General features: G+C 41.6%; 2 protein-coding genes across 5 annotated transcripts in view; one reads left to right on the forward strand and one right to left on the reverse strand.

Moving 5' to 3' along the window:
• Positions 1 to 27105, forward strand: part of EIF3J (eukaryotic translation initiation factor 3 subunit J) — a 28086-nt gene extending 981 nt beyond the window's left edge. For both annotated transcript variants that reach the window (XM_031002527.3, XM_063698981.1), the window contains 6 exons: positions 13310 to 13364; positions 13865 to 13956; positions 16992 to 17106; positions 19925 to 20086; positions 22703 to 22776; positions 23475 to 27105. In XM_031002527.3, coding sequence (XP_030858387.3) covers positions 13310 to 13364; positions 13865 to 13956; positions 16992 to 17106; positions 19925 to 20086; positions 22703 to 22776; positions 23475 to 23606 — 630 coding nt within the window. In that variant the 3' untranslated portion in view covers positions 23607 to 27105. The remainder of the gene's footprint in view (positions 1 to 13309; positions 13365 to 13864; positions 13957 to 16991; positions 17107 to 19924; positions 20087 to 22702; positions 22777 to 23474) is intronic.
• SPG11 (SPG11 vesicle trafficking associated, spatacsin) overlaps positions 25147 to 27634 on the reverse strand; it is a 101107-nt gene continuing 98619 nt past the window's right edge. For all 3 annotated transcript variants that reach the window (XM_055363588.2, XM_031002526.3, XM_055363589.2), the window contains 2 exons: positions 27018 to 27169; positions 25147 to 25763 (listed from right to left, as the gene is read on the reverse strand). In XM_055363588.2, coding sequence (XP_055219563.1) covers positions 25583 to 25763; positions 27018 to 27169 — 333 coding nt within the window. In that variant the 3' untranslated portion in view covers positions 25147 to 25582. The remainder of the gene's footprint in view (positions 25764 to 27017; positions 27170 to 27634) is intronic.

Here is a 27634-nt window from a genome sequence, read left to right on the forward strand (position 1 = left end):
GAGGTCTACTTATACAGTTTGTTCGAGGGGATTAGATGAGTGAAATATTGTGGTTGAATTTCAACCTTTTTTTCCCACACGAGACAGCTAGAAACAGTAAAGGGAAATAACTTTTGGCTCTCCCTTCCCCCACCCTGTGGTAAAAAGGATGAACTGACCACTGAGATAGCCCGCAGTTAGTGGACAGAAACCCAGGTAGTTCACACCGTGACCTGAGAAATGGAGAGACGACAGTTACTCAACTACACACATACGACACCTAAGGAAATATTGAAGATTTGGTGGTGGTTGTAGATGACGGGCCCGTGGTTTTTGTTGTTGTTGTTGTTTTGTCTGTGCCTTGTAGGTAATCATTTTTACCTCAGTCGTTTGATTTTGAAAACTCCGAAGGGTTCATTATACAGCTGTAAGTGACATTTACTTCTACGTGGTTTTTTTTTTCTTTTACAGTAGTTACAGAAGTCTCAAATCCAAAATGTTAAGACTCTTATTAACAAAGTTCTCAAAATCTTGTTATATTTGTGCAGATAAAGTTTTGTGTGAAATGGAAAATGATTTTTTTTGTGGTTTTGCCTAATTTAGTGAATTTCTCCTAATTTATAAACACAAACGGAGACCCCTATAAATCCTGCCTGGGCTGAAAAGTTTAAGCTAGATAATCATTATGAACTTAATAGGAATGTTGTTTTGAGTTTTTCTGTTCTCTCCCCAGTCCGATGAGGTTGGATGTGTGGATGTCCGATTTACTGACAGCCTGAGGTTCAAGAATGTTGTGAGCTTTGCACACATTGAAGTTAATAAATCGACTGGTTATTGTTTGAAGACACTTAGATGCTTTATTTACATGTTGTAGAAACATGGGACTAGATTTTGTTACCAGCCGCATTACAAGATATTAGTTACCCCTCTACATTGTAGCAGATTTTCAGTTTTGAGCCTTGGGTTCATATTGGTCCTTTCATTTTTTTCCATGCATATAGGAAGTGGCAGTTAAGACATCTGTTATGAAATTTGGGAATAAATTAACAAATGCAGAGAAAAGATTAGAGATATTAGGAAAGAAGTTGCAGAAAATGAAGTTTTAATGGATAGTCTAGACTAATGTCATGGAATAACTTCCTTGGGATTAAGGGATCTAAATGGTATCGATCCTGATGAATATAATTCTTTTTTTTTTTTTTTTGAGATGGAGTTTCGCTCTTGTTGCCCAGGCTGGAGTGCAATGGCGTGATCTTGGCTCACTGCAACCTCCACCTCCTGGGTTCAAGCGATTCTCCTGCTTCAGCCTCCCAAGTAGCTGGGATTACAGGCACGCACCACCACGCCTGGCTAATTTTGTATTTTTAGTAGAGACGGGGTTTCGCCATGTTGCCCAGGCTGGTCTTGAACTTCTGACCTCAGGTGATTCTCCTGCCTTAGCCTCCCAAAGTGCTGGAATTATAGGCGTGAGCTACCGCACCCAGCCTCTGATGAATATAATTCTGATCACTTGGAACAAGTTTTGGATATTTACAAGTTGTAAGGGACCACAAAGATTATCTTGTCCAGTTGCTCTTTTTTTTTTTTTTTGGAGATGGAGTCTCGCTCTGTCACCCAGGCTGGAGTGCAGTGGCACAATCTCCGCTCACTGCAAGCTCCGCCTCCCGGGTTCACGCCATTCTCCTGCCTCAGCCTCCCGAGGACTACAGGTGCCCACCACCACGCCCGGCTAATTTTTTGTATTTTTAGTAGAGACGGGGTTTCACCGTGTTAGCCAGGATGGTCTCAATCTCCTGACCTTGTGATCTGCCCGCCTTGGCCTCCCAAAGTGCTGCGATTACAGGCGTGAGCCACCACACCCGGCCCCAGTTGCTGTTTTAGTGCTAAATTTCTTTTTTTTTTTTTAACTTAAAACAATCTATCTATTCATCTAATTTTTTGAGAGAAGGTCTCACCCTGTTTCCCAGGCTGGAGTGCAGTGGCACGATCTCTGCAACCTCCGCCTCCCGGATTCAAGTGATTCTCCAGCCTCAGCCTTTCTAGTAGCTGGGATTACAGGTGTGCACCGCCGTGCCCAGCTAATTTACATATTTTTTTCTTTTTTTTTTTTTGAGATAGAGTCTTGCTCTGTCACCCAGGCTGGAGTGCAGTGGCACCATCTTGGCTCACTGCAACCTCCGCCTCCCAGGTTCAAGCAGTTCTCTGCCTCAGCCTCCCGAGTAGCTGGGATTACAAGCGCCCACCACCACACCCAGCTAATTTTTGTATTTTTAGTAGAGACGGGGTTTCACCATCTTGGCCAGGCCGGTCTTGAACTCCTGACCTCGTGATCCACCTGCCTCGGCCTCCCAAAGTGCTGGGATTACAGACGTGAGCCACCGCGCCTGGCTATATATATATATATATATATATATATTTTTGTAGAGACAGGGTTTCGCCATGTTACCTAGGCTGGTCTCAAACTCCTGAGGTCTAAGTGATCTTCCCGCCTCGGCCTCCCAGAGTGCTGGGATTACAGGTGTGAGCCACTGCACCTGACCTATTTATTTTGAGACGGATTTGTGAGACTGGCTAATTTTTGTGTTTTTGGTAGAGGTGGAGTTTCGCCAAGTTGCCCAGGCTGGTCTCAAACTCCTGAGGTTAAAGCGATCTTCCCGCCTTGGCCTCCCAGAGTGCTGAGATTACAGGTGTGAGCCACTGCACCTGGCCTATTTATTTTGAGACAGATTTGTGAGACTGGCTAATTTTTGTGTTTTTGGTAGAGATGGAGTTTCGCCAAGTTGCCCAGGCTGGTCTCGAACTCTTGGAGTCAAGTGATCTATCCTCCTCAGCCTCCTAAAATGCTGGGATTATGGCCGTGAGCCAGCAGACTCAGCCATATCACCAAATTTCTGAATTCTTATGTTTTTGTACTTTTTATGAGGAGTTGCAGACAAGGCTTAGTTTCCGTGAGGTCTTCTGTTTATGTCAGCATCTAGTACTTAACCTTTAAAAATACAGGTTTAATGTCATTTGTAATGTCCTGGGAAATGAAAGGAAAACTGATGTTTTTGTTATTATAATTTGCTCCAGCACTTTACTATCATTTAGTAGACTTAGTATTTTGCTGTCCTTGACTTTTCAAATAGCTGTCTGGCAATGGCAGAAGTGGACTTAGGTGAAACTGTACAACCGTTAATATATATGGCAAGAAAAGGCTATGCTTTTCCCCAATTAAAAAGATGAGAACTCGGGAGCATAGTTTCCCATCACCCTGGCTTTATTTACCTTTTTTACTATCCTGATAGTTGTGCAGAGGCAGTGGGAAGAATTGTTCACTTGGCATATATGACTCCTTCCCCATTGCTGGTATGATACGTAGGATGTGTTGACTGAGAAGGCAGTGAGTACCTACTGGACGCAAGGACAACATAACTTTTGCTCCATTTTACTAGTCTCCTAGCATTTCAGTAGAACAGTTTAGAAGCTAGATTTATTCAAAGGGTACAGAGTTTGCAGAAACTTATAGCTGTGTTCAGCCATCTCAGGCATTTGCCTCTGTAACCATACAGCATTTCTTTTAAAAGATCCTGAAGAGGCTGAGGCAAGAGGATTGCTTGAGCCTAGGAGTTTGAAGCCAGCCTGGGCAACATAGCAAGACCCCAACACATTTAAAGAGAGAGCGATCCTGAAGAACAGATTTAGTTGAGCCTCTCTCTCCTACTCATTCACTCTCTGTTAGGATCCTATTCCAATAAATAGTTTGAATCTACCAGATAGGGACAATTTTCAGGGGTTGGAAACAACTTCTAAAGAACAGGATCTGTATTTTACAGAATGTGAAATTACTAGGAAATACCCAGAAGGTGGGCATTTTGCCAGAAAATGGGTATTTTGAAGAGAGTGTGTGTATGTGTAACTTATGAAAAATTCCAAACATGCAGTAGAGAGAAACATTTAATAAACCAGTGACCAGTCTTGTCTCCTCTGTATCCCCACTTTCCTCCTCCAACCAGATTATTTTCAAGAAAATCTCAATCATATCATTTCATACCCTGCCACTTTTATAAACTAGCAAGTTTTGAATTAGGAAGCATGTTTGTTATTGAAAAATATTTTCTTGTCATGATGGATCATTGTAAATAAACCACTTGTTTAGTGTTCAGTGTCTTGATATTGCTTAGCCAGAAATTTAAAGTAGATTGATAACTGTCCTGAATATGAGACAGGTAGGCATTGAGATGGAACTCAGCTGAGTGCTGATCCATTGTAGTATGTTAAAAGCTTAATGAATTGAATTAAATGAAGTAGAATTTACTAAGGCAGGCACCTTGGCTTCTAGGCACCCAGCATAGTTCTGAGATGGAGGAAGAACATTTTGGCTTTTAAAAAACTGAAGTTTGCTGGGAAGTCTACCCTTGCCAAGATCTCGTTGCACAGTTCTGAGTTCTCTCAGAACTGCACAGCTTACAGAACACAAATTAAAGGCTTTTTTTTTCTTTCCCAGCAAGAGATTATGTTTTACCTAAACCAAATTATTTAAAGAAAAAAGGAGAAGGAGTATATGTTAGTTCCTAGGCTGTTGCTATAGGGCAAAAGAGTTTTATTGCTCGTTTGAAGCTACTTCTATTTGACAATCTATAAATACATCTTGCTTAAGTTGGAAAGCATTTTCAGCCCTAAATGTGTTCTCATTGCATGTGACATAATGTAGTTTTATATTATGAAGACAGAACCAGCTAACTACTGGCCACATTGTTAGAAATAAAAAGAAAGCAAGATTTAAAGTTTTCTGCTTTGCTTCTGATACTTAGTTGTGTTCAATTAGGAAGCAAGTTTTAACGTTAAAAAGCAGCCATCTCTTTCATAGAAATAGCTTAAATGATGGGTGTGTATCTGCAGGGCAAGAGTATAGATAAGTTGCAAGTAGTTTATAAACAGGCCCTATTCTAAGAAGCTAGCCATTTTAGGAGAGCAGCCTGGGTGATTCTTTTGAAGATAAATTGGATATTATAGTTGAAAGATTAATTGGCTACCAAAAATAATTGGGTAAAGGATTTAATTGGATGTTCATAGGTAGTCTCTTGAACCAAATAACCATTTAGGGCTCTTTGAAGTGAGTTGTAGACTTGCTCCCTATTTTAAGTGTTAATTTTAGCTGTTTCTCTAGGAACCCTTTTTACATTTTATCTGAATTTGCTGCTGGAATTTACAAACTTCTAATGTTTACAAAAAATTGGGCATATTTTTTGAAGCAGCATTCTACCTTAAATCTACTTTTCAGACACTTAATTTTATAACTATGGAAACAAAAACTCTTAACTTCCTGGGGAAAGCTACCTGGCCTTTTGCTTTTATAATTACATCTGTTTGGAAGTGTGACCAGTCTCTTTTTGCTGACACTTACTATGCTCCTTTCTTTAGGGACTTAGTGCTAGTTTGGTAGTAACTTCAGGGCAGACTTGTAAGCACTTTGGGGAGAGAGTGACAGTCAAGGTTTGGATGGTCCTTTTATGAATTGAGGAGCAGATGTCATGGCTCTTCTTGGGACATGTTGATAGGAACCACTTTTTTTTTTTTTTTTTGAGACGGAGTTTCGCTCTGTCTCCAGGCTGGAGGGCAGTGGCGCAATCTCGGCTTACTGCAACCTCCGCCTCCTGGGTTCAAGCGATTCTCCTGCCTCAGCCTCCCAAGTAGCTGGGACTACAGGTGTGCGCCACCACACCCAGCTAATTTTTGTATTTTTGGTAGAGATGGGGTTTCACCATGTTGGCCAGGATGGTCTCGATCTCTTGACCTCGTGATCTGCCTGCCTTGGCCTCCCAAAGTGCTGGGATTACAGGCATGAGTCACCACGCCTGGCCAGAATCACTTCTTTTGCTACTAAAATCCATTCTGTGATGGAGTAGGGAATGTCTAGGTAGCTTCATTATGTCTGTATTGATATGTGTCTGGGGTAAGGTTTATGCTTTGATGGGAGAAACTAGGGACAGGGATAGAGGTGGACATAGAGTTGGTGTGAATGTACTGAGGGAGCAGTGATATGGGTGGGGTGGGGGTTATGTTTTTCTGGGAAGGGTAACTGAAGAGCATCAACATTAAATAAAAATGCTCCTATGTTGAGTTTGTTTCTTTACCTTGGGAGTATTGAAATGGAGCTCCTTATTTTCAGCCATACTTCTTCCTTCTTGACCTCTTACTACCAGAGGCTTGCAGACCAGTTTTTTTCTTTTTTCTTTTCTTTTCTTTTTTTTTTTTTTTTTTTTAGACGGAGGCCTTCTCTATCACCCAGGCTGGAGTGCAGTGGCGTGATCTCGGCTCACTGCAACCTCTGCTTCCCGGGTTCAAAGTGATTCTTGGGCATCAGCCTCCCGAGTAGCTGGGACCACAGGTGCACACCACCACGCCCTGCTAATTTTTTTTTGTATTTTTAGTAGAAACAGGGGTTTGCCATGTTGGCCAGGCTGGTCTTGAACTCCTGACCTCAGGTATTCCACCCACCTTGGCCTTCCAAAGTGTTGGGATTACAGGCGTGAGCCAACTCATCTGGCCCAGTTTCTTAAATTAGTAGAAAACTGGCCAGGCGTGGTGGCTCATACCTGTAATCCCAACACTTTGGGAGGCTGAGGTGGGTGGATCACCTGAGGTCGGGAGTTCGAGACCAGCCTGACCAACATGGAGAAACCCATCTGTACTAAAAATACAAAATTAGCCAGTTCGTGGTGGCACATGCCTGTAATCCCAGCCACTTGGGAGGCTGAGGCAGGAGAATCGCTTGAACCCAGGAGGCAGAGGTTGCGGTGAGCCGAGATTGTGCCATTGCACTCCAGCCTGGGCGATAAGAGCGAAACTCCATTTCAAAAAAAAAAAAAAAAAAAGGTGGGAGGGGCCAGGCACGGTGGCTCACGCCTGTAATCCCAGCACTTTGGGAGGCTGAAGCGGGTGGATCACGAGGTCAAGAGATCAAGATTATCCTGGCCAACATGGTGAAACCCGGTCTCTACTAAAAACACAAAAATTAGCTAGGCATGGTGGTGCATACCTGTAGTCCCAACTACTCAGGAGGCTGAGGCAGGAAAATTGCTTTAACCTAGGAAGCGGAGGTTGCAGTGAGCTGAGATTGCGCCACTGCACTCCAGCCTGGCGACACAGTGAGACTCCGTCTCAAAAAAAAAAAAAAAAAAAAAAAAAAAAAAGAACCACTACAGGCAATTTAAGGTGAGAAGTTTGGTAACCAGTATACCTCTAGCTGGGCATATCTTAATATGTGTAATAATCCTTCTCTTTATGAGATTCCCAGAGTTCCCAGGAGAGGGACTTAGTTCCCAGTTAGTTATTTTATACTTCAGGACTCAGGGAAGAAGTCATATTTACTATAATACTATTTTTATTTTTATTATTATTTTGCATTGGAATTGCATTGGAATTGCTTTATTCCAGCGAATTAAATTGTTTACCAGACTGTGAATTTTGTAAGCAAGTGTTTAAAACATGCTTTTTAAAGACCTTCCTTAACATTGTGTTTAAAGCCTTAAATGAAGCTGTTTACATGTATACATTTAAAGGATGTATCTCAGCATGTTACTCTAAAGATGTGTTGTAAGCTGCTTTATTACAGTGAATTGAACTCTACTAAACCGTGAACTTTGTAAGCAAGTGTTTAAAACATGCTTTTTAAAAAAGTAAATCATTTTATTTTCAATAAAAAGGTCAAATGTTTAGTTATTTAAAACTTTTTTAAAATTATTTTTTATAATTGGCAAATAATGTACATATTTATGGGGTATATTGTGACGTTTCAATGCATGTATACATTGTAATTACCATTTCATCACTTTAAACATTTATCATTTCTTTGTGGTGTTAACATTCAAAATTTTCTTATGGAACTATCTTGAAATATATAACATTGTTATTAGCTATAATCACCGTACTGTGTAATAGAACACCAGAACTTATTCTTCAAACTGTAACTTTATACCTATGACACTTTAAAGAACTTTGGTCCATTCAGAGCAGGTCCCTTAGTTTTTCACTGAGATTGTGGGTTGGCTATGTCTGGGCCTCGGTTTCCTTTTCTTTAAAATGGAATAACACTACCTTCTTACAGGACTGTTGTGAGAATTAACCTTGTTACTACACCTGTTTCTCAGAAGGGTTGTAAATATGCATCTTCTGGAAGTAAGCAAATGGTCCTCCTATCTGAAACACTGCCGCCTATCACTCACAGATCCAGCCTTCCTGTGTTCTGTGAAGATTTAAACAACAAAAAATGCCTAGTAATTCACTTTTATTTTTAGCTCTTTGGTTCCTTTTGTACTGTGATGTATAGCACTTAGCAAACTAACGGTGAAATACAAACATTTGATCTCTAATTTCTAACTCTAGTATCACAGTTACTCAAATAATGACTAGCTGGTTTGCTTTCTTTTTTTTTTTTTTTTTTTTTTTTTTGAGGCGGAGTCTGTCGCCCAGGCTGGAGAGCAGTGGCGCGATCTCGGCTCACTGCAAGCTCCGCCTCCCGGGTTCATGCCATTCTCCTGCCTCAGCCTCCCGAGTAGCTGGGACTACAGGCGCCTACCACAACACCCGGCTAATTTTTGAATTTTTAGTAGAGACAGGGTTTCACCATGTTAGCCAGGGTGGTCTCGATCTCCTGACCTCGTGATCCGCCTGCCTCGGCCTCCCAAAGTGCTGGGATTACAGGCGTGAGCCACGCACCCGGCCCTGGTTTGCTTTCAATCTGTTAAAACTGCGAGCTGTGGGTTAATTGCTAAAGTAAGATGAATATAAAAATACACTTACTTTTTAATACAAAGTTCCTTTAATTATGCTTGCAGACTGTATGACAGCCTTAATCAGGATGTTGAATTTTTAATTTCTTTAGTGGACTTAGAGATTTTTATTAAGAACCAAGGCTTGGTTAGTTTATATTCCTAGACTGATACAAATTTGTGATCTGTCGTGTTATGAAACCAGAAGCTTGGTGTCATATTGTGACATATTAGTCATACTAGTCAGCCTTTGCTTCTTTAGTAGCATCAGGGCCTCTTGCCCTGCTTTTGCCATCTTGCCACTCAGCTTCAAATGGCATGTCATAGTGTGCCTGGTGGTTGCTGAGACAGTGGCCAGGCTAACTATGATTAAAGCCGTCTTTAATCGTAGGGCTGTGTCTGTCCCTATTAAACTTGAGCCTTCTAAGTACCGTGGAGCTTTTAGAAAATTGTGTTTGATAATTGGTTTATATTTAGCTCAATGATTGAGTTAGGCATAGAAAAAACAGAGTATAGATCTTTTTTTTTTTTTTTTGAGACAGAGTCTCTCTTGCCCAGGCTGGAGTGCGGTGGCTCGATCCTGGCTCACTGCAGCTTCGCCTCCTGAGCTCAAATGATTCTTGTTTCTCAGCATCCTGAGTGGCTAGGATTACGGGCGTGCACTACCATGCCCACCTAATTTTTGTATTTTTTAGTATAAACGGGGTTTCATCATGTTGGCCAGGCTGGTCTCGGAACTCCTGGTCTCAAGTGATCTGCCTGCCTCGGCCTCCCAAAGTTCTGGGATTAAAGTGCCCTGAGTTAGAGAGTGGGATCCATGAAGGCTTGATTAGCTCGACTTTTTTTTTTTTTTTTGTGAGACGGAGTTTCATTCTTGTTGCCCAGGCTGGAGTGCAATGGCGCGATCTCGGCTCACCACAGCCTCCGTCTCCCAGGTTCAAGCAATTTTCCTGCCTCAGCCTCCCGAGTAGCTGGGATTACAGGCATGTGCCACCACACCCAGCTAATTTTGTATTTTTAGTAGAGACGGGGTTTCTCCATGTTGGTCAGGCTGGTCTTGCATTCCCGACCTCAGGTGATCTGCCTGCCTTGGCCTCCCAAAGTGTTGGGATTACAGGCGTAAGCCGGCCTTGACTCTTTTTTTTTTTTTTTTTTTGAGACGAAGTCTCGCACTGTCACCTGGGCTGGAGTGCAGTGGCACAATCTTGGCTCACTGCAACCTCCCACTCCTGGGTTCAAGTGATTCTCCTGCCTCAGCCCCCAAGTAGTTGGGATTATAGGTGTCTGCCACCACACCCAGCTAATTTTTTGTATTTTTAGTAGAGACAGGGTTTCACTATGTTGGCCAGGCTGGTCTCAAACTCCTGACCTCGTGATCCGCCCACCTCAGCCTCCCAAAGTGCTGGGATTACAGGCATGAGCCACTGCACCCGGCCGGACTCCTTTTTAATAGTGGGCTTAAGAATTATATAGACTTAATTCATTAACCAGGCTTATGTTGTATGGAATACTCCTTGAAATAAATGAGCTATTGGCCAGAGTATAGGATGCTTTTTACATTTGGGGGGAAGTAAGAACTATAAAGTTCTGTCAGTTTTTATTTATTAATAACTGAATCACTTTCAGAGAGGCTATTGACTTCAGCTAGGTTGTCCTTAACTGCTAATGGAGAAGCTTTCTTATGAAGTTAGATAAGTTGATATGAAGGTTCACATGGAAAAACAAACATGCAAGAAAGGCCAAGAAAACACTAAAAAATCTGAAAACCTACAAGGAAGGACTAGCTCTAGCTGAGATTAAAGTAAAGCCTCTGTAATTAAAACAGTACGGGCTGGGCATGGTGGCTCACGCTGCAATCCCAGCACTTTGGGAGGCTGAGGTGGGTGGATCACCTGATGTCAGGAGTTCGAGACCAGCCTGGTCAACATGGAGAAACCCCGTCTCTACTAAAAATACAAAAATTAGCCCAGCGTGGTGGTGGACACCTGTAATCCCAGCTACTCCAGAGGCTGAGGCTGGAGAATCACTTGAACCCAGGAGGCAGAGGTTGCAGTAAGCTGAGATTGTGCCATCGCACTCCAACCTGGGCGACAAGAGTGAAACTCCGTCTCAAAAAACAAGACCAAAAAACCCCAGTACGGTACCGTTATATGGAGAGATGGTAGACTAGTGGGATAGGATCAAAAGCCCAGAAATAGACCAAGTACATATGAAAATTTAGTATATGGTAAGTCACAGGGTATCTTAAAATGTTTTTGCTGCAATAGAATGCAATAGACTGGGTATTTTATAAACAACAGATTTACTTCTTATGGTTATGGAGGCTGAGAAGTCCAGTGTCAAGGTGCTGGCATCTGGCGAGGGCCTTCTTGCTCTATTACCCTGGGGCAGAAGGGCAAAAGAGCACAAAGGATTGCAGGAGGTGTCAGAACTCATCGTTTTATCAGATATCTACTCCTAAGATAAAGGTATTAATAATTCATTCATGAGGGCTTTGCCTCTAATCATTTCTAAAAGACCCTACTTCTCAACACTGTTGGATTGGAGATTTCATCACATGAACTTTGGAGGACACATTCAAACCATAGCCCAGGGAAAAAAACCATTATTTATTAAAGGGTTTTTAATAAATGATGCTGTGACAACTGGGTAGCCATTTGGGAAAAAAATGAAATTAGATCCATGTCGCATATCATACACAAGAAAAAAACTCCAAATCAGAGATCTAAATAAAAAAAAAAACGAAACCCTATACATTCTAGAAAAAATTGTGGGTGAATTCTTAGGTGTAAGAAAAGACTTTCTGGCTGGGCGAAGTGGCTCATGCCTGTACTCCCAGCACTTTGGGAGGCTGAGGTGGGCGGATCACCTGAGGTTGGGAGTTTGAGATCAGCCTGACCGACATGGACAAACCCCATCTCTACTAAAAATACAAAGTTAGCCGGGCATGGTGGCGCATGTCTGTAATCCCAGCTGCTTGGGAGGCTGAGGCAGGAGAATTGCTTGAACCCAGGAGGTGGAGGTTGTAGTGAGCTGAGATCATGCCATTGCACTCCAGCTTGGGCAACAAGAGCAAAACTCCATCTCAAAAACAAAACAAAACAACAAAACAACAAGAAAAGACTTTCTAATTGACTTGAAATCCATCCAGAGGCAATGAAAGAAAAGACTGGGGCTAGGCACGGTGGCTCACGCCTGTAATTCCAGCACTTTGGGAAGCCGAGGCGGGCGGATCATGAGATCAGGAGTTCGAGACCAGTGTGACCAACATGGTGAAATCCTGTCTATGCTAAAAATACAAAATTAGCCAGGCATGGTGGCGTGTGCTGGTAATCCCAGCTACTCGGGAGGCTGAGGCAGGAGAATCACTTGAACCTGGGAGGCAGAGGTTGCAGTGAGCTGAGATCGTCACTGTATTCCAGCCTGGGCGATAGAACGAGACTCCGTCTCAAAAAAAAACAAAAAAAAACAAAAACCATTTCTACTAAAAATAAATGAGCCAGGCATGGTGGTGTATGCCTGTAATCCTAGTTACTGGGGAGGCTGAGGCAGGAGAATCGCTTGAACCTAGGTGGTGGAGGTTGCAGTGAGCTGAGATCGTGCCATTGCACTCCAGCCTGGGCAAGAAGAGCGAAACTCCGTCTCAAAAAAAAAAAAAAAAAAAGTCTGGTAAATTTTACTGCATAAATTTGTTGGGATGCATAGCACTTCATGGGGAAACAATAGAGGCATTTCCATCAAGAAAGCAAGGATGCCCATTATTTCTGCTGCTGTTCAACATTGCACTAGAGGTTTAGCTGGCCCAATTAGGTAAATCACTTGTGAGGGCCTAAGGATTGGTAGAGAAGTAAAGCTATCTTTTGTTTGCAGATAAGGTAGCATACCTGTAAAACCCTAGAGAAGCAACGATAAATCTAACTTAAGTGATAAATGAATTCAGTAAGGTAGCAGGATATTAACATATAAAAAAGCCAATAGTCATTTTTGTTTATTTGTTTTGAGACAGGGTTTTTATGATAGTGAGTTGCCTAGGATAGAGTGCAGTGGCACTATCATAGCTCACTGCAGCCTTAACCTCCTGGGCTCAAGTGATCTTCCCACCTTAGCCTCTCAAGTAGCTGAGACTACAGGCACATGCCACCTTGCCCAGTTAATTTTTTAATTTTTTTTTTTTTTTTTTTTGCAGAGACCGGGTCTTGCCGATAGGTTTTTATACACAAATAATAGCCACCTAGAGGACATAATAGGAAAACACCCTATTTATAATAGCAACATACAAGATGAAATACTTAGAAATAAATCTAAAGAGAAATGCGCAGAGCCTCTAATAGGGAAACCACTTTAAAACACTTCTGAAAGATACAAAAATGTACTTGATCAAATGGAAAGACAGTTCTTATTCTTGGTTAGGGCAGCTCAGCATTATAAGATGTCAATTCCCCCTACATTAATTTATAAATTTAATGCAGTACAAAAAAATACCAACAAACATTTCTCTGGAGTTAGTCAAGTTGATAATAAAGTTCACATAGAAAAGCAAACATGCAAGAATTATTAATGGAAGTCCTTTTCTTTAGGATAACTGGGATGACGATGATGATGAAAAAAAAGAGGAAGCAGAAGTAAAACCAGGTGAGCCACTGGGGCGCCTCCATTTTTGTTTTTATGTCTTGCTGAGCATTTGTGACTTGTATTAAGACAAATGACAGAACGCTCACAAAATGGAACATTTTGGTATTTAGAAACCAAATGTCCTTCCATTCCCACTTTATTCTGTTTTCCCTGCAACTTTTCTCTATCGCCTCAAAATATAATCAGATTAGATACTTGCTTTATTTCTGTATGAGTGCTTGTTAGTAGGAAAGGGTAGAGGTTCTGGCATTAATTATAGTTGAATGATCTAAGCCCTGCCTATAGGACGGTGGGGAAATATGAAGAGATATTTGGATCTTAGGGGTCACATTAGAGAGGAGAAGGAAGAGTCCCAGAAGTTTCCCATTATTTGTGAGAAAAATCACTGTTTGAAGCTGGGAAAGGTTTGGTCTCTTAACAGTATACAAGTATCATGTCTGTCTCATCCATAAACTGGAAAATACTCAGTATAACTGAATAAAACTTTTTTTTACTTTCAGAGGTAAAAATTTCAGAAAAGAAAAAAATAGCAGAGAAGATAAAAGAGAAAGAACGGCAACAGAAGAAAAGGCAAGAAGAAATTAAAAAGAGGGTAAATTCTGTTTTTAAAATACAGAATTCTCACATCGGTAGTGGTATAGTTTCTAACAGGCTGCAAATATTACCTAGGAATTTGAAGGGCTCTGTGAAGACTGTAAATGGATACCATAAGATAGGTAAAATCCAAAACAAATTGATTTGTGGTTTTTGCAAAAACAGAACCCAGTTTTATATATGAGTGTCTTTTAAGTTTTCACAAACATTCAGGAATAGTCATGATAATGCAGTGACTACAGTCAGTGATTTTTGCCAGTGCCTGTAGTTCATTCTAGTCAGCAGTATTAGTTTTTGTTGTTGTTGTTGTTTTTTGTTTTTTTTTTGGAGACGGAGTCTTGCTCTGTCGCTAGGCTGGAGTACAGTGGCACAATCTCGGCTCAGTGCAACCTCTGCCTCCCGGATTCAAGCCATTCCCCTGCCTCAGCCTCCTGAGTAGCTGGGACTACAGGAGCCACGGCGAGCTAATTGTTTGTATTTTAGTAGAGATAGGGTTTCACCATGTTGGCCAGGATGGTCTCAATCTCCTGACCTCGTGATCCGCCCGCCTCGGCCTCCCAAAGTGCTGGGATTACAGGTGTGAGCCACCGCGTCTGGCCAGGGTTAGTTTTTATTTGCAGTGTATATGTTGAACATAATATAAAAATTGTTCATTTCTGTGCCATGTGCTATATAGATGTATTTGTTTTTGATTATTTGGCACAGGATCAGAAATATATGCTTGTTTTTTTTTTTTTTTTTTGTTTTTAGACAGAGTCTCACTCTGTTACCTAGGCTGGAGTGCAGTGGTGTGATTTTGGCTCACTGCAGCCTCCACTTCCCAGGTTCAAGCAATTGTCATGCCTCAGCGTCCCAGGTTGGAATTACAGGCACACGCAACCATGCCTGGCTAATCTTTGTATTTTTAGTAGAGATGGGGTTTCGCCATGTTGGCCGGGCTGGTCTCAAACTCCTGACCTCAAGTGATCTGCCTGCTTCGACCTCCCAAAGTGCTGGGATTACAAGCATGAGCCACCACCTCCAGCCTATTTTCTATTTCTTTTCTTTCTTTTTTTTTTTTTTTAGAGATGGAGTTTCACTCATGTCGCCCAGGCGGGAGTGCAATGGCGTGGTCTTGGCTCACTGCAACCTTCTCCCGGGTTCAAGTGATTCTCTTGCCTCAGTCTTCCGAGTAGCTGGGACTGCAGGCGTGTGCTACCATGCCCAGCTAATTTTGTATTATCAGTAGAGATGGCATTTCACCGTGTTGGCCAGGTTGGTCTCAAACTCCTGACCTCAGGTGATCCACCCGCCTTGGCCTCCCAGAGTGCTAGGATTATAGGCGTGAACCACTGTGCCTGGCCTATTTTCTATTTCAGAACACATTTACATGGTTCAAAAATTAAAACAGCCTGCGTGGTGGCTCATGCCTGTAATTGCAACGCTTTGGGAGGCTGAGGTGGGAGTATTGCTTGAGTCCATGGATTTGAGACCAGCCTGGACAACATAGGGAGACCCCGTCTCTACAAAAAATAGAAAAATAAGCTGGGCATGGTGGTACATGCCTGTAGTATCAGCTGCTTGGGAGGCTAAGGTAGGAGAATCACTTGAGCCCAGGAAGTTGAGGCTGCAGTGAGCCATGACTGCACCACTACACTCCAGCCTAGGTGACAGAGCAAGACCCTGCCTCAAAACAAAAAAAAAGAAGAAAACGGCCAGGTGTGGTGGCTCACGCCTGTAATCCTGGCACTTTGGGAGACCGAGGCAGGCAGATCACAAGGTCAGGAGATCGAGACCATCCTGGCTAACACGGTGAAACCCCGTCTTTACTAAAAAATACAAAAAATTAGCTGGGCGTGGTGGCGGGTGCCTGTAGTCCCAGCCACCTGGGAGGCTGAGGCAGGAGAATGGTGTGAACTCAGGAGGCGGAGCTTGCAGTGAGCGGAGATTGCACCACTGCACTCCAGCCCGGGCGACAGAGCGAGCCTCCATCTCAAAAAAAAAAAAAAGAAAAAATAATTATATCCCAGTATAAAGAGAAGATAGATATACACTAAGCTGTCAACTGTCATCTCAGAGAAGTGGGTTTGGGAAACAAATGACATCTACTATTATATCTTTAAAATTTGTTATAGTGGTAATTTTATAATTATACAATATGATGAAAAGGGGAAATGTTTTGAACCATTCTGTTGGACATTTAGGTTGTCTGTAAATTTATTTGAAATTATGAACAATACTCTAATGTACATTCTTGGGCTTACATATTTGTGTGCATCTTATTTCTTAAGGTAAATACCTGGAAGTAGAATACTTGATTAAAGCATGTAAAAATATTATTTAAGACTTGATCCATATTACCAAGTTGCCCTAGAAAGGGTTTTCCAATATAGTTTTAGTAGCAGTGTATGAAAGTAATATTTTTACCTTGTCCACAGTCTCAATTCCTTTTTTTAAAAAAGGTTATAGAAGTAACCCCAGTTTTCCTGGGTACAAATCTGTCACGTTACCAGCTGTTACCTTCTATTATTGTGGGCAGGTTGTTTCTTTGTGCCTCCATTGCTTATCTTTAAAATTGGGTTAAGGATACCTAAAGTGAACTGGGCGCAGTGGCTCACACCTGTAATCCCAACACTTTGGGAGGCTGAGATGGGTGGATCACTTGAGGCCAGGAGTTCAAGACCGGCCTGGCCAACATGGTGAAACCCCGTCACTGCTAAAACTACAAAAATTAGCTGGATGTGGTGGTGCACGCCTGTAATCCCAGCTACTCGGGAGGCTGAGGCATGAGAATCACTTGAACCCAGGAGGCAGAGGTTACAATGAGTGAAGATCATGCCACTGTGCTCCAGCCTTGGTGGCAGAGTGAGGCTCTGTCTAAAAAAAAAAAAACAAAAAAAAACTAAAGTGTTTAGAAGAATGCCTGAAACAGTAATTACCAGTGTTCACTTTTATTTGTTATTATGTACGCTTATTTAAGAATTCGTACAATACAAAAAGGTACTGAGTGCATCATAATCCCCGTGCTTTTTAAAAACTTTTGTCTCATTTTAGTTAGAAGAACCTGAAGAACCTAAAGTGCTAACACCAGAAGAACAATTAGCAGATAAACTGCGGCTAAAGAAATTACAGGAAGAGTCAGACCTCGAATTAGCAAAGGAAACTTTTGGTAAGACGGGATTATGATTGCAATACAGTATTAAACTGTTACAGGTGAAGACCCAGAAAGTTCAGAAAACATCTCCTTTTCTTAAAAGAAACATGATACTGGCTAATGTAGATATTAGAAAGCAGTTTTTAATCTCTGTGTATATTTGAGATTACATGTTCAGATTTTTGAATAATTGTTTTGAGTAAAAGATTATTAAGATAAGTCATTGATAGCAATGCAAGAAGGGCAAAAAGGAGTAGACTCAGATGAAGTACACTACTGCATAGAATATTTTTATCAGCTGGATGAAATTTGCATGAAATGTGAGGTCTGTAGCTTTGAAATGGACTGTAGAGCTGTCCTGTTGTCTTAAGACTTAGACAGTAGGATGTTGCTCCAGGTGAGGCATGCAGCTTTTGCTGTGCCTTCTTGTGCTCAGTGTCATTTCCTTCTGCAACCCTTCTTTGCCCTTACCATGCCCTATCTTTAGAGGGCCTCCATTTCTTTGTGCGGTGTCTGCAGCTGTGGTTAGTGCGTGAGATAAAAGTGCAGGATCCTATAAATAGATAAATTCAGAGTGTTCCAGAGTAAGAGACATGGCTAGAGAAATAGTCAAAGCCCTCGCTTCATTTAACCAAGTTATCGTTACCTGTTGAGTACTTTTCAGAGCAGAAGATCATGTTGAAACAGTTAAATCACTGAAATTTATAGCCAAGAAGGAAAGCTCTAGTTATTCTGATACCCCTCCCCCACTTTCATACTTTCTCTACTCTGAAACAGATCAACAGGCTGACTGTAGTGATTGTTTTCCTTTTCATGGGGAAGTATGACCTTATCTGTCAGTGGATCTGTACAAATACCAGGAGTTGCTTTGAATGCTCCTGTGCACCATTGTATGCTTGGCAGGTCTTAACTGCACTCATCTAATTATAGAGAGCTCTTGGCTGTTATTATGTGTCTTCCTAGGATGGTAAAAGCTGCCCATGTGTTTATTAAAGAGGCAGGTTTATGAAGTGTGCATAAAGCCTAGCATGGGACACCTGTTATAGACTAAAAGGTAAAAACATGCATTCATATAGTCATTGTTTAGGATTTTACTGTTGTGTTTCTCATACTAAAATACCACATGTAATATTGTTAATAACTGATCTACTTGACATGGAGGATACAGCAGCATACTTCTCTTAGTGTAAAACTCATCTAGGCCAGATTTTTTTTTTTTCTAACAGGGTCTGGCTCTGTCACCCAGGCTAGAGGACAGTGGCCGAGATCGGCTCACTGCAACCTCTGCCTCTGGGCTCAAGCCATCCTCCCACCTTAGCCTCCCAAGTAGCTGGGACTACAGGCGCATGCCACCACGCCTGGGTAATTTTTGTTTTTTGGGGTTTTTTTTGTAGATACAAGGTTTCACCATGCTGCCCAGGCTGTTGTTGAACTCCTGAGCTCAAGTGATCTGCCGCCTTGGCCTCCTAAAGTGCTGGGATTACAGGCGTGAGCCACCATGCACAGCCTAGGCCAGATTTCTTCTATTGGGATTTAACATGTTTACCCCTGCTTAGCTTCTGGAGTTAGACAAATACTTTCACAGGATCCATCTTTGTTTCTTATTCTTTTTGTTCCCTCTCTCCCCACTTTACTGTGGGGGTGTTCTTGGACAAGAACAGAGTATCCCTTTTGTAATGTAATATGTTGTGTTTTGTTTTTAGAGAAAGGGTCTTGCTCAGTCATCCAGTCTGGAATGCAGTGGCATGACCATAGCTCACTGCAGCCTCAAACTCCTGGGCTCAAGCATTCCTCCCACCTCAGCCTCCCGGGTAGCGAGGGCTACAGGTGAATATCACCACACCTGGCTAATTTTATTTATTTTTTTGAGACAGAGTCTCACTCTGTCACCCAGGCTGGAGTGCAGTGGTGCAGTCTCGGCTCATTGCAACCTCCGCCTCCTGGGTTGAAGTGATTCTCGTGCCTCAGCCTCCCAAGTAGCTGGGATTACAGATACATGCCACCACCATGCCTGGCTAATTTTTGTATTTTTAGTAGAGACGGGGTTTCACCATGTTGGCCAGGCTTGTCTCTCGGACGCCTGACCTCAGGTGATCCGCCTGCCTAGGCCTCCCAAAGTGTTGGGATTACGGGTGTTAGCCACTGCGTCTAGCCGCACCTGGCTAATTAAAAAATTTTTTTTGTAGATGAGGTCTTGCTGTGTTGCCCAGGCTGGTCTCAAACTCCTGGCCTCAAGCGATCCTTCCTCTTAGGCCTCCCAAACAAAACACTGGGATTACAGGTGTGAGCCACTGTGTCTGGCCTTGATATATTGTTTTTAAATGAATAAAGGGTACTTATTTATAAAGAAAACCTGTTATATATAAATAGATGTCAAAATACTAAAATGACAAATTTGTGATACAGAATTATATGCTTCCTTATCGATGCATTAAATCAGGTGTAGTGGCACATCTAATAAATAATGTCGTTTGAGAGTAATTATGACTGAACAATATTAATATTGTAAGATATCTGTAATGTCAGGAGAGTGTGATCTCTCCTGGTAAGTCAAGTTTTGCTAATACCACTGTGATTTGTTGCCAGTCAATTGAAACTGAAGGAAATGCTGAATTAGAGGTTAATAAAGATGTAACTTTTTTTCTGATTTAAGTTTGTAACCCCCCTCCCCCCTCCCCCAGCCATTCTATCCAATGACTCCAGTGGCTCCAGGTTCAGAGCCCCTGCTTTAGAATGAAACAACAGGATTATTCAGATAGCTGTTGGCTTGTAAGGTTTCATTTTTAAAAATCCTAACCTCCTAATACTTTTCAGTGCTTCTTTTCTCCTACAGGTGTTAATAATACAGTTTATGGAATAGATGCTATGAACCCATCTTCAAGAGATGACTTTACAGAGTTTGGAAAGTTACTAAAAGATAAAATTACACAATATGAGAAGTCACTATATTATGCCAGTTTTTTGGAAGTCTTAGTTCGAGATGTGTGTATTTCATGTAAGTAATTCTAATTTCTAGCCCCTCTGGGTAGATTTTTAGTAGGATGTTCTCTTCAGGAGGTTGAAGGTTATTTTTTATTTTCAAGGATACTATAATACAGACTCATGATTTGCTGTTTTTAGCAATTACCTTGTGAATGTTGTTCTGCAGATACACAGTGAATTTGAGTGCTGGATCTTTTTGTTTGTTTGTAGGGGTAGGAGGACTTCTTGTTTTACAATGGCTTCCCTAAGAGATACCTGGGCTTGTCAGCAAAGCAGCTAATAAAACACTGGCCTATTATTTTTATCTGATTATCACTTGAGAGGGGCTGGGAAGTATCTTTTGAGGGAAAAGGTCTCTGGCACTGTAGGATATGGGTTGGGTGAGACTTCAGCCACTGTCTTTTACAAATCAGAATTAGACAAGGTGCAAGTTGAGTGACAGGGCTGGCACCTATTCTCTGGGTCCGTGGTTGTGGTGCCACACCTTGATAGGAGTCATACATTTCAGGGCAGGGTGAATGGGAGTGACAGCCATGGGTGGTGAAGCAGGAATGTATGGAAGGGACTGGTTTTGCTAGTATTTGCAGTTTTTTTTGTTGTTGTTGTTGTTTTTGTGATGGAGTCTTGCATTGTTGCCCAGGCTGGAATGCAGAGGCACGATCTCAGCTCACTGCAACTTCTGCCTCCTGGGTTAAAGCAATTCTCCTGGTCTGGCGCAGTGGCTCATGCCTGTAATCCCAGCACTTTGGGAGGCCGAAACAGGCGGATCATGAGGTCAGGAGATTGTAGACCATCCTGGCTAACAAGGTGAAGCTGAGGCAGGAGAATGGCGTGAACCTGGGAGGCAAAGCTTGCAGTGAGCTGAGATCGTGCCACCGCACTCCAGCCTGGGTGACCAAGTGAGACTCCGTCTCAAAAAAAAAAAAAAAGCAATTCTCCTGCTCAGCCTCCTGAGTAGCTGGGATTACAGGCGCCTGCCACCACGCCCGGCTAATTTTTTGTATTTTTAGTAGAGACGGGGTTTCACCATGTTGGCCAGGCTGCTCTGGAACTCCTGATCTCAGGTGATCCCCCTGCCTTGGCCTCCCAAAGTACTGGGATTATAGGTGTGAGCCACCGCGCCCAGCCTATTTGCAGTTTTTAAGATGGAGAAAAAGGAATCCTACACAATGAATTGGGTTTTCTTTGAGAAATTATCACTAAGCTGAGGGTTCTACATTTGACTGGTAATGTGCCCGGAGTTGACATTTTATTCTGCATGTACTATTTTTTTTCTGGTTTTTGGAGGTGTTCTCTAACCAAAACTGAACACTTTCTGGTAGCTAAAAACTGGTGTCTCTTTCCAGCTTCATATTTTTATAAGGCTGATAATGCTGTCCACTGAACAGGACTATTTCTTGGTAGGACATAGAGATGGTCACTGTTCTCATTGTAGTTCCCGTGCAAGAAAATGGAGACATCATGGGATAGGGTGTTGTCATTGTAGGTTTAAGAATTGTCATTCTGGCTGGGCGTGGTGGCTCATGCCTGTAATGCCAGCACTTTGGGAGGCTGAGGCTGGTAGATCACCTGAGGTCAGGAGTTTGAGACTAACCTTGCCAACATGGTAAAACCCCATCTCTATTAAAAAAAAAAACAAAACACAAAAATCAGCTGGGCATGGTGGCACGCACCTGTAATCCCAGCTACTCGGGAGGCTGAGGCAGGAAAATCACTTGAATCTGGGAGGTGGAGATTGTAGTGAGCCGAGATCATGCCACTGTACCCCAGCCTGGTGACAAAGCGAGACTCTGTCTCAAAAAAAAATAAAATAGGCCGGGTGCGGTGGCTCACACCTGTAACCCCAGCACTTTGGGAGGCCAAGGCAGGCGGATCACGTCAGGAGATCAAGAGCATCCTGGCTAACACAGTGAAACCCCGTCTCTACTAAAAATACAAAAAATTAGCTGGGCATGTTGGTGGGCGCCTGTAGTCCCAGCTACTCGGGAGGCTGAGGCAGGAGAATGGTGTGAACCCGGGAGGCGCAGGTTGCAGTGAGCCGAGATCGCGTCACTGCACTCCAGCCTGGGTGACAGAGTGAGACTCCATCTCAAAAATAATAATAATAATAATTGTCATTGCATGTTTATTTGTCTGTTCTCCCTGATTACTGGGGGTGTGTTAATGGAAGGGCATGTTATCCTCCCCCATTTGTTTAGATTGAGGAAGGATAGTAGGGAGCATTGTGAGCTATAAAGACAGTTTCTCTTTGGTTGAGCAATGGTGTGTTGGTGATTACAGGTCATCATTATAAATACAATGAATTTTGTTTTCAAGAGACAGGGTCTAGCTGTGTTGCCCAAGCTGGTCTCGAATTCCTGGGCTTAAGTGATCCACCCACCTAGGCCTCCCAAAATGCTGGGATTACAGGCATGTGCCACTGTGCCCGGCCACCATATGTTTAAAGAGGAGAAATTCATGGTCCTTTCAAAGTTACTGAAGTTTAACAATGAACAAATTGGATTTCTCATAACACTTTTGGAAGGTACATTTTGGGATATATAGATATATATGGAATGTACATATTTAGCTTTAACTTTTCAAAATGCTTAAAAATTCAAGTTTAATGGTATGCCCTTTTTTTTTTAAGTGGAAATTGATGACTTGAAAAAAATTACCAATTCACTGACTGTGCTTTGCAGTGAAAAACAGAAGCAAGAAAAGGTAAGAGCAAGCTGTGTAGGGAAATGTGTATTAAATTAGAGTGGGGTTATAGGTCTAACAGTCAACAAATATAATAGGAGCCTGTCCTAATTAAAAGTCAAGCAACTCACTAATACCATTTAACTTAGACTAGAAGAGGAGTATGGGTGCTATTACTGTCCTTTTGTTTCCAGACATGTTCCCCTTTTCTGAGTTAATAGAAATTGCTGAAATCACAGACTGGGTTCAAATACTAGCACTGCTACTTAATAGGTATAGGTAAATCAGCTTTTCTAAGCTTCAGTCTTCTCCCTTCTAAAATAGGGACAATAATACTCACTTTGCAGAGTATTTATAAGAGTAAAGTAAGAGAAGTATATCAAGTAAAGGTTAGCTTTGTGATTTTAAATTGGGGGGGGGGGGGGGTACTTATCCACACTTTTCTAAATTTGCTTCAGTGAAGTTAAGGCTTTCTACCACTAACTTATAACCCCTGCTGGTGGGCTAGGTATCCAGAGCAGGACCAAGGACCCAGATCAAGTTTTGGAGAGACTGACTCTGGGAGACCTGTTCAGGTCCAAAACATGTAGGCTCGGATGTCCCTTACAGAACTAGTGTTTCTGGGACCAAAGGTTTTTGTGTGTTTATGAGGGTTGCTGTACCAGATAAGATGCCCATAGCACACAAAGTTTCATGAATTAACTCTCTTTCATCTTTAGCAAAGCAAAGCCAAAAAGAAGAAGAAAGGTGTGGTTCCTGGAGGGGGATTAAAAGCCACCATGAAAGATGATCTGGCAGATTATGGTGGTTATGATGGAGGATATGTACAAGACTATGAAGACTTCATGTGACATTTTATCTTTTCTTGGTGTCATCTTTATGTTGCCCACAATCCCTTGAACATGTAGCACAACTTCCTTTCCTTTCAGTTCTGCCAAATGCTACAATCAGAAGTGCAGTATCTTTTGTGCTGGTTATTTAACCCCTTGACACTTAGGTGCTAATGTGCAAATGAGGGAACTTGGATCTTGCTGCCAAGGGGTTAAAATTGGGAACCTAAGTTGCTACTAAATCATAGTTCAAAACCTAATAATGTTGTTGTTGTTGCTATCCGATTTCATAGCAGCAGTCGCTAAATTGGAAACAAGGTTGCAACATGACAAAAAAAATTGTGTAGTATTTACCAGCACCATTCAGTAATACAGCCTTAACCATACCTCCTTGAACTACTTCATAACTTGTCAAGAAAAGCAGTTTGCAGCAAGGGCATGTGGTGTGCACCTAGTATTAAAATTGCTTTGTCTTAAAATTGAACATGAGGATATTAAAAATACATTGTGAAGAAGACTGCTTATCTCAGAGTGAAGATACTGCGGCTGAAAAGCACTAGTTTGATATAAAATTAAAATGACCAAAACCCTCCAACTTTGAAGCTAAAGAAGGTAAACCTTTCCATTATTGCATTACATGTTGTGGAATCTCTCGAGTGCAAAGACTGTCTAGTTATTTATCAGGCTATTTCTACTGATGAACTGCTTCAGGTGGGGGAGGGAAACTTATTTTTATTTGCCTGATTTAAGTGTCTGAGAAACAAATCTTTGTTCTCTTAGGCTGCAATGGAACAACTTTACTAGGGTTTTGGCATTTCCTTTCCTTTATAAAACATGCTCAGCAAACTGCACCAGTTAACTACAGTTTGGTAAATTGTTATGTTAACAATTATGACATCTGCAATGTTTTATAAAGCAACTAATTTAATAAAATCACTGTTGTGAGGACTTAAATTTTGTGTTACCTCCCAAGAGATACTTTTTGAGAGCATAGAACACAGCTCTTGGGGGTACAGTTCTCTACGTTCTCTATATACTAAATCTTAATAAATGCTTGACATAGTTACAGCTTTAAAACGTGAGTGATTTGCCAGGTCCTTATATTGTCACCATAGAGCAACAAAGGTATAGGGCTGCCTTCCTCTTATTTGGGGAAATTATTTTGTTATTTAGATACCAAGGCCTAATTAATTAAGTACCTATAAGAACTATTATTTATTTGGAGTAATTGAGCCTGTAACTCAGGTTTATGGCTGTTAAGTATAGATTGGGGAATCTTTATTATGTCTTCTCCTAAGCAGTTTAACCAAATGTGTGGTTAGTGTTTTTTTATTCCCCTAAGTAAGAACAAAAGATGTTTTAAATTTCTCTTAGGAAAATAGGAAATAGGAACGTCAAAGCTCTGTAGACTACCTACTAAGTGGAAAACAAGACCATCTAAGTGATTTGAGAAATTAACAAAAAGTAGTGACTACACAGCAATAATTACAGTAAATTAAATAAAGATTCCTTTAAGGCAGACAAGGGCTAAGATTTCCTTAGCAGTAATAATGACATACACTGAATTGAAAATCTATTTTATTACAGAAAGATCAGTTTCTAACAAATGAAAATGTATCACCTGTTCCTTAACTGTGTAAATAATAATTAAATTTCTTTGAAACTGGAATCTGCAGGTACAGGTATTCTTTAATCATTATTGGATCATCTAAAGTAGAAGCTGTCCTGAGGAAGAGGAAGCTTTTGATCTTAATACTAGTATCTATATAAAATTAAAATGGTGTGGATGAACAATCATCTAAAATCAATCTATTTTAAATAGGAATTTCCTCCTGAAAAGTTTCGTTTCTTACTTGCTACCTACTACCCACAAAGGACTGATATGGTACAGTACCGGGATTGTTCAACTTTAGCAAAGATCTCCAATGCATTCTTCTTCTCATCACATCTGTCAGAATCTGCTAACAGTACAAGAAAACAGACACCTATGAAATCATCTAACCTGCTAGCATGTCCTTTAGACAGCAACCTGTCTGAGGGTCTTTCAGAAGCACATTTACAATTTCATAAAACTTGTGTTCGTATGCCAACTTGTAATACAGGTAAACATCTTCACAATATGTGAGTAATTTCTTCAGGTTTTCCATGACCATGTCAGTAGGCTGATGTTGTTTATATCTAGATAAAGAAACATAATGTACAGGTTAAGATACTGTTTTTTTTGTTTTGTTTTGTTTTGTTTGGGACAGTCTTACTCTGTTGCCCAGGCTGGAGTGCAGAGGAGCAGTCTTGGCTCACTGCAACCTCCACCTGCTGGGTTCAAGTGATTGTTGTGCCTCAGCCTCCCGAGTAGGTGGGATTACATGAGTGTGTCACCACCCTGGCTAATTTTTGTAATTTTAGTAGAGACAACGTTCTGCTATGTTGGCTAGGCTGGTGTTGAACTCCTGGCCTCAAGTTACCTGCCTGCCTTGGCCTCCCAAAGTGCTGGGATTACAGGCGTGAGTCACTGTGCCTGCCCTTTTTTTTTTTTCTTTTAAATAAAAGATGGAGGTCTCACTGTGTTGCCCAGGCTGGAGTACAGTGGCTTTTCAGAGTGTGAACTCCTGGGCTCAGCTGCTTCTCTTGCAGCCTTCTGAGTAACTAGGACTACAAGTGTGCACCACTGTGCCCACCTTAGGATACTGTATTTTGAGTGAGGGCTGTCAGCTCCGAAGTACCACTTACTATTACCTATAGAGGAGAGGGTGCTGGAGTCTGGGTTATCTCAGACTAGTATTAGGGGTGCTTGATAAAATATTTCTTTAAAAATGAGTATGTTAATGCTCACCTTATAGAGTAAGTTTAGTACTCCAAAAGGCACCTCTGATGTTTTAGTGTTTTTCGTTTCTTTTTTTGAGACAAGAGTTACACTCTGTTGCCAGGCTGGAGTATAGTGGCATGATCTCAGCTTACTGCAGCCTCTGTCCCCAGGTTCAAGTGATTCTCCTGCCTCAGCCTCCTGAGTAGCTGGGACTACAGGCGCCGGCCACCACACCCAGCTAATTTTTGTATTTTTAGTAGAGACAGGGTTTCACCATGTTGGCGAGGCTGGTCTCAAACTCCTGACCTCAAGTGATCCTCCCGCCTCGGCATCCCATAGTGCTGGGATTACAGGCATGAGCCACTGGGCCTGGCCAGTGTTTTAGGTTTTTGGCACTGAGTAGCTATCCTCCCATTTTAAAGTACAAAGCACTATGAGCAAACTGTTCTTGTTGATCTCTTTGCATAAATCTGTTAAAAGACTTCCTTCTAAGGATTCTTGATACTGCTTTGCCATTTTAAGTAGAGGTAATCTAAAGGCATGGTGTACTTAGCCATAAAATTCTTACACTTGTCTCACCTCAAAGCAGAGGCAAGGAGCAATGTTTACAGTCAACTTTTAATACTTACTTTTTGGAAATCTCTTCAAATATACTGGACTTTAATAACCTTTGCTGCTTAAATTCTTCCAAGTAATTAAAGTCTCCTTTAAGAATCACTTGCTGGTATAAAATTTCAGCCCAATCTGGAACAAAATCATAGGCCTCAGCCACAATAGAAGCCTTAAAAGGAGAGGTGAAGAAGGACACCGTCAGAGCCCATCTGATGTAAAATCAAAAACAAACTGTTGTAGAAAACAATACTGTATACTCACTCATGTAGTGAATATGATCATTACCAATTATGTTAAAAGGCTCTATGTATCAGAGGTGGTGAAAAGTCAGGTGTGTGTTTGGCATTTTCCCTCTCATAAATCCCCAAATTATCTTAAACCCTTTTTTAAAAAAGACAGGGTCTCACTATGTTGCCCAGGCTAGACCAGAAATTCCTGGGCTCAAGATCCTTCTGCCTCAGCCTCCTGCATATCTGGGACTACAGGCATATGCCACCATGCCTAGCTTCTTTCAGTGTTTTATCTTCCTCACAATGAATTGAAACTGCTAAGAATATATTATTCCCATTAACTCAGCAGTATGAGGAACAGTGAAAGGGCTGATTCCCTGATAATCCACTTCTTTAAAGGGCTA

This window comes from Gorilla gorilla, chromosome 16 (genome assembly GCF_029281585.2).
Source record: "Gorilla gorilla gorilla isolate KB3781 chromosome 16, NHGRI_mGorGor1-v2.1_pri, whole genome shotgun sequence".
Lineage (NCBI taxonomy): Eukaryota > Metazoa > Chordata > Mammalia > Primates > Hominidae > Gorilla > Gorilla gorilla.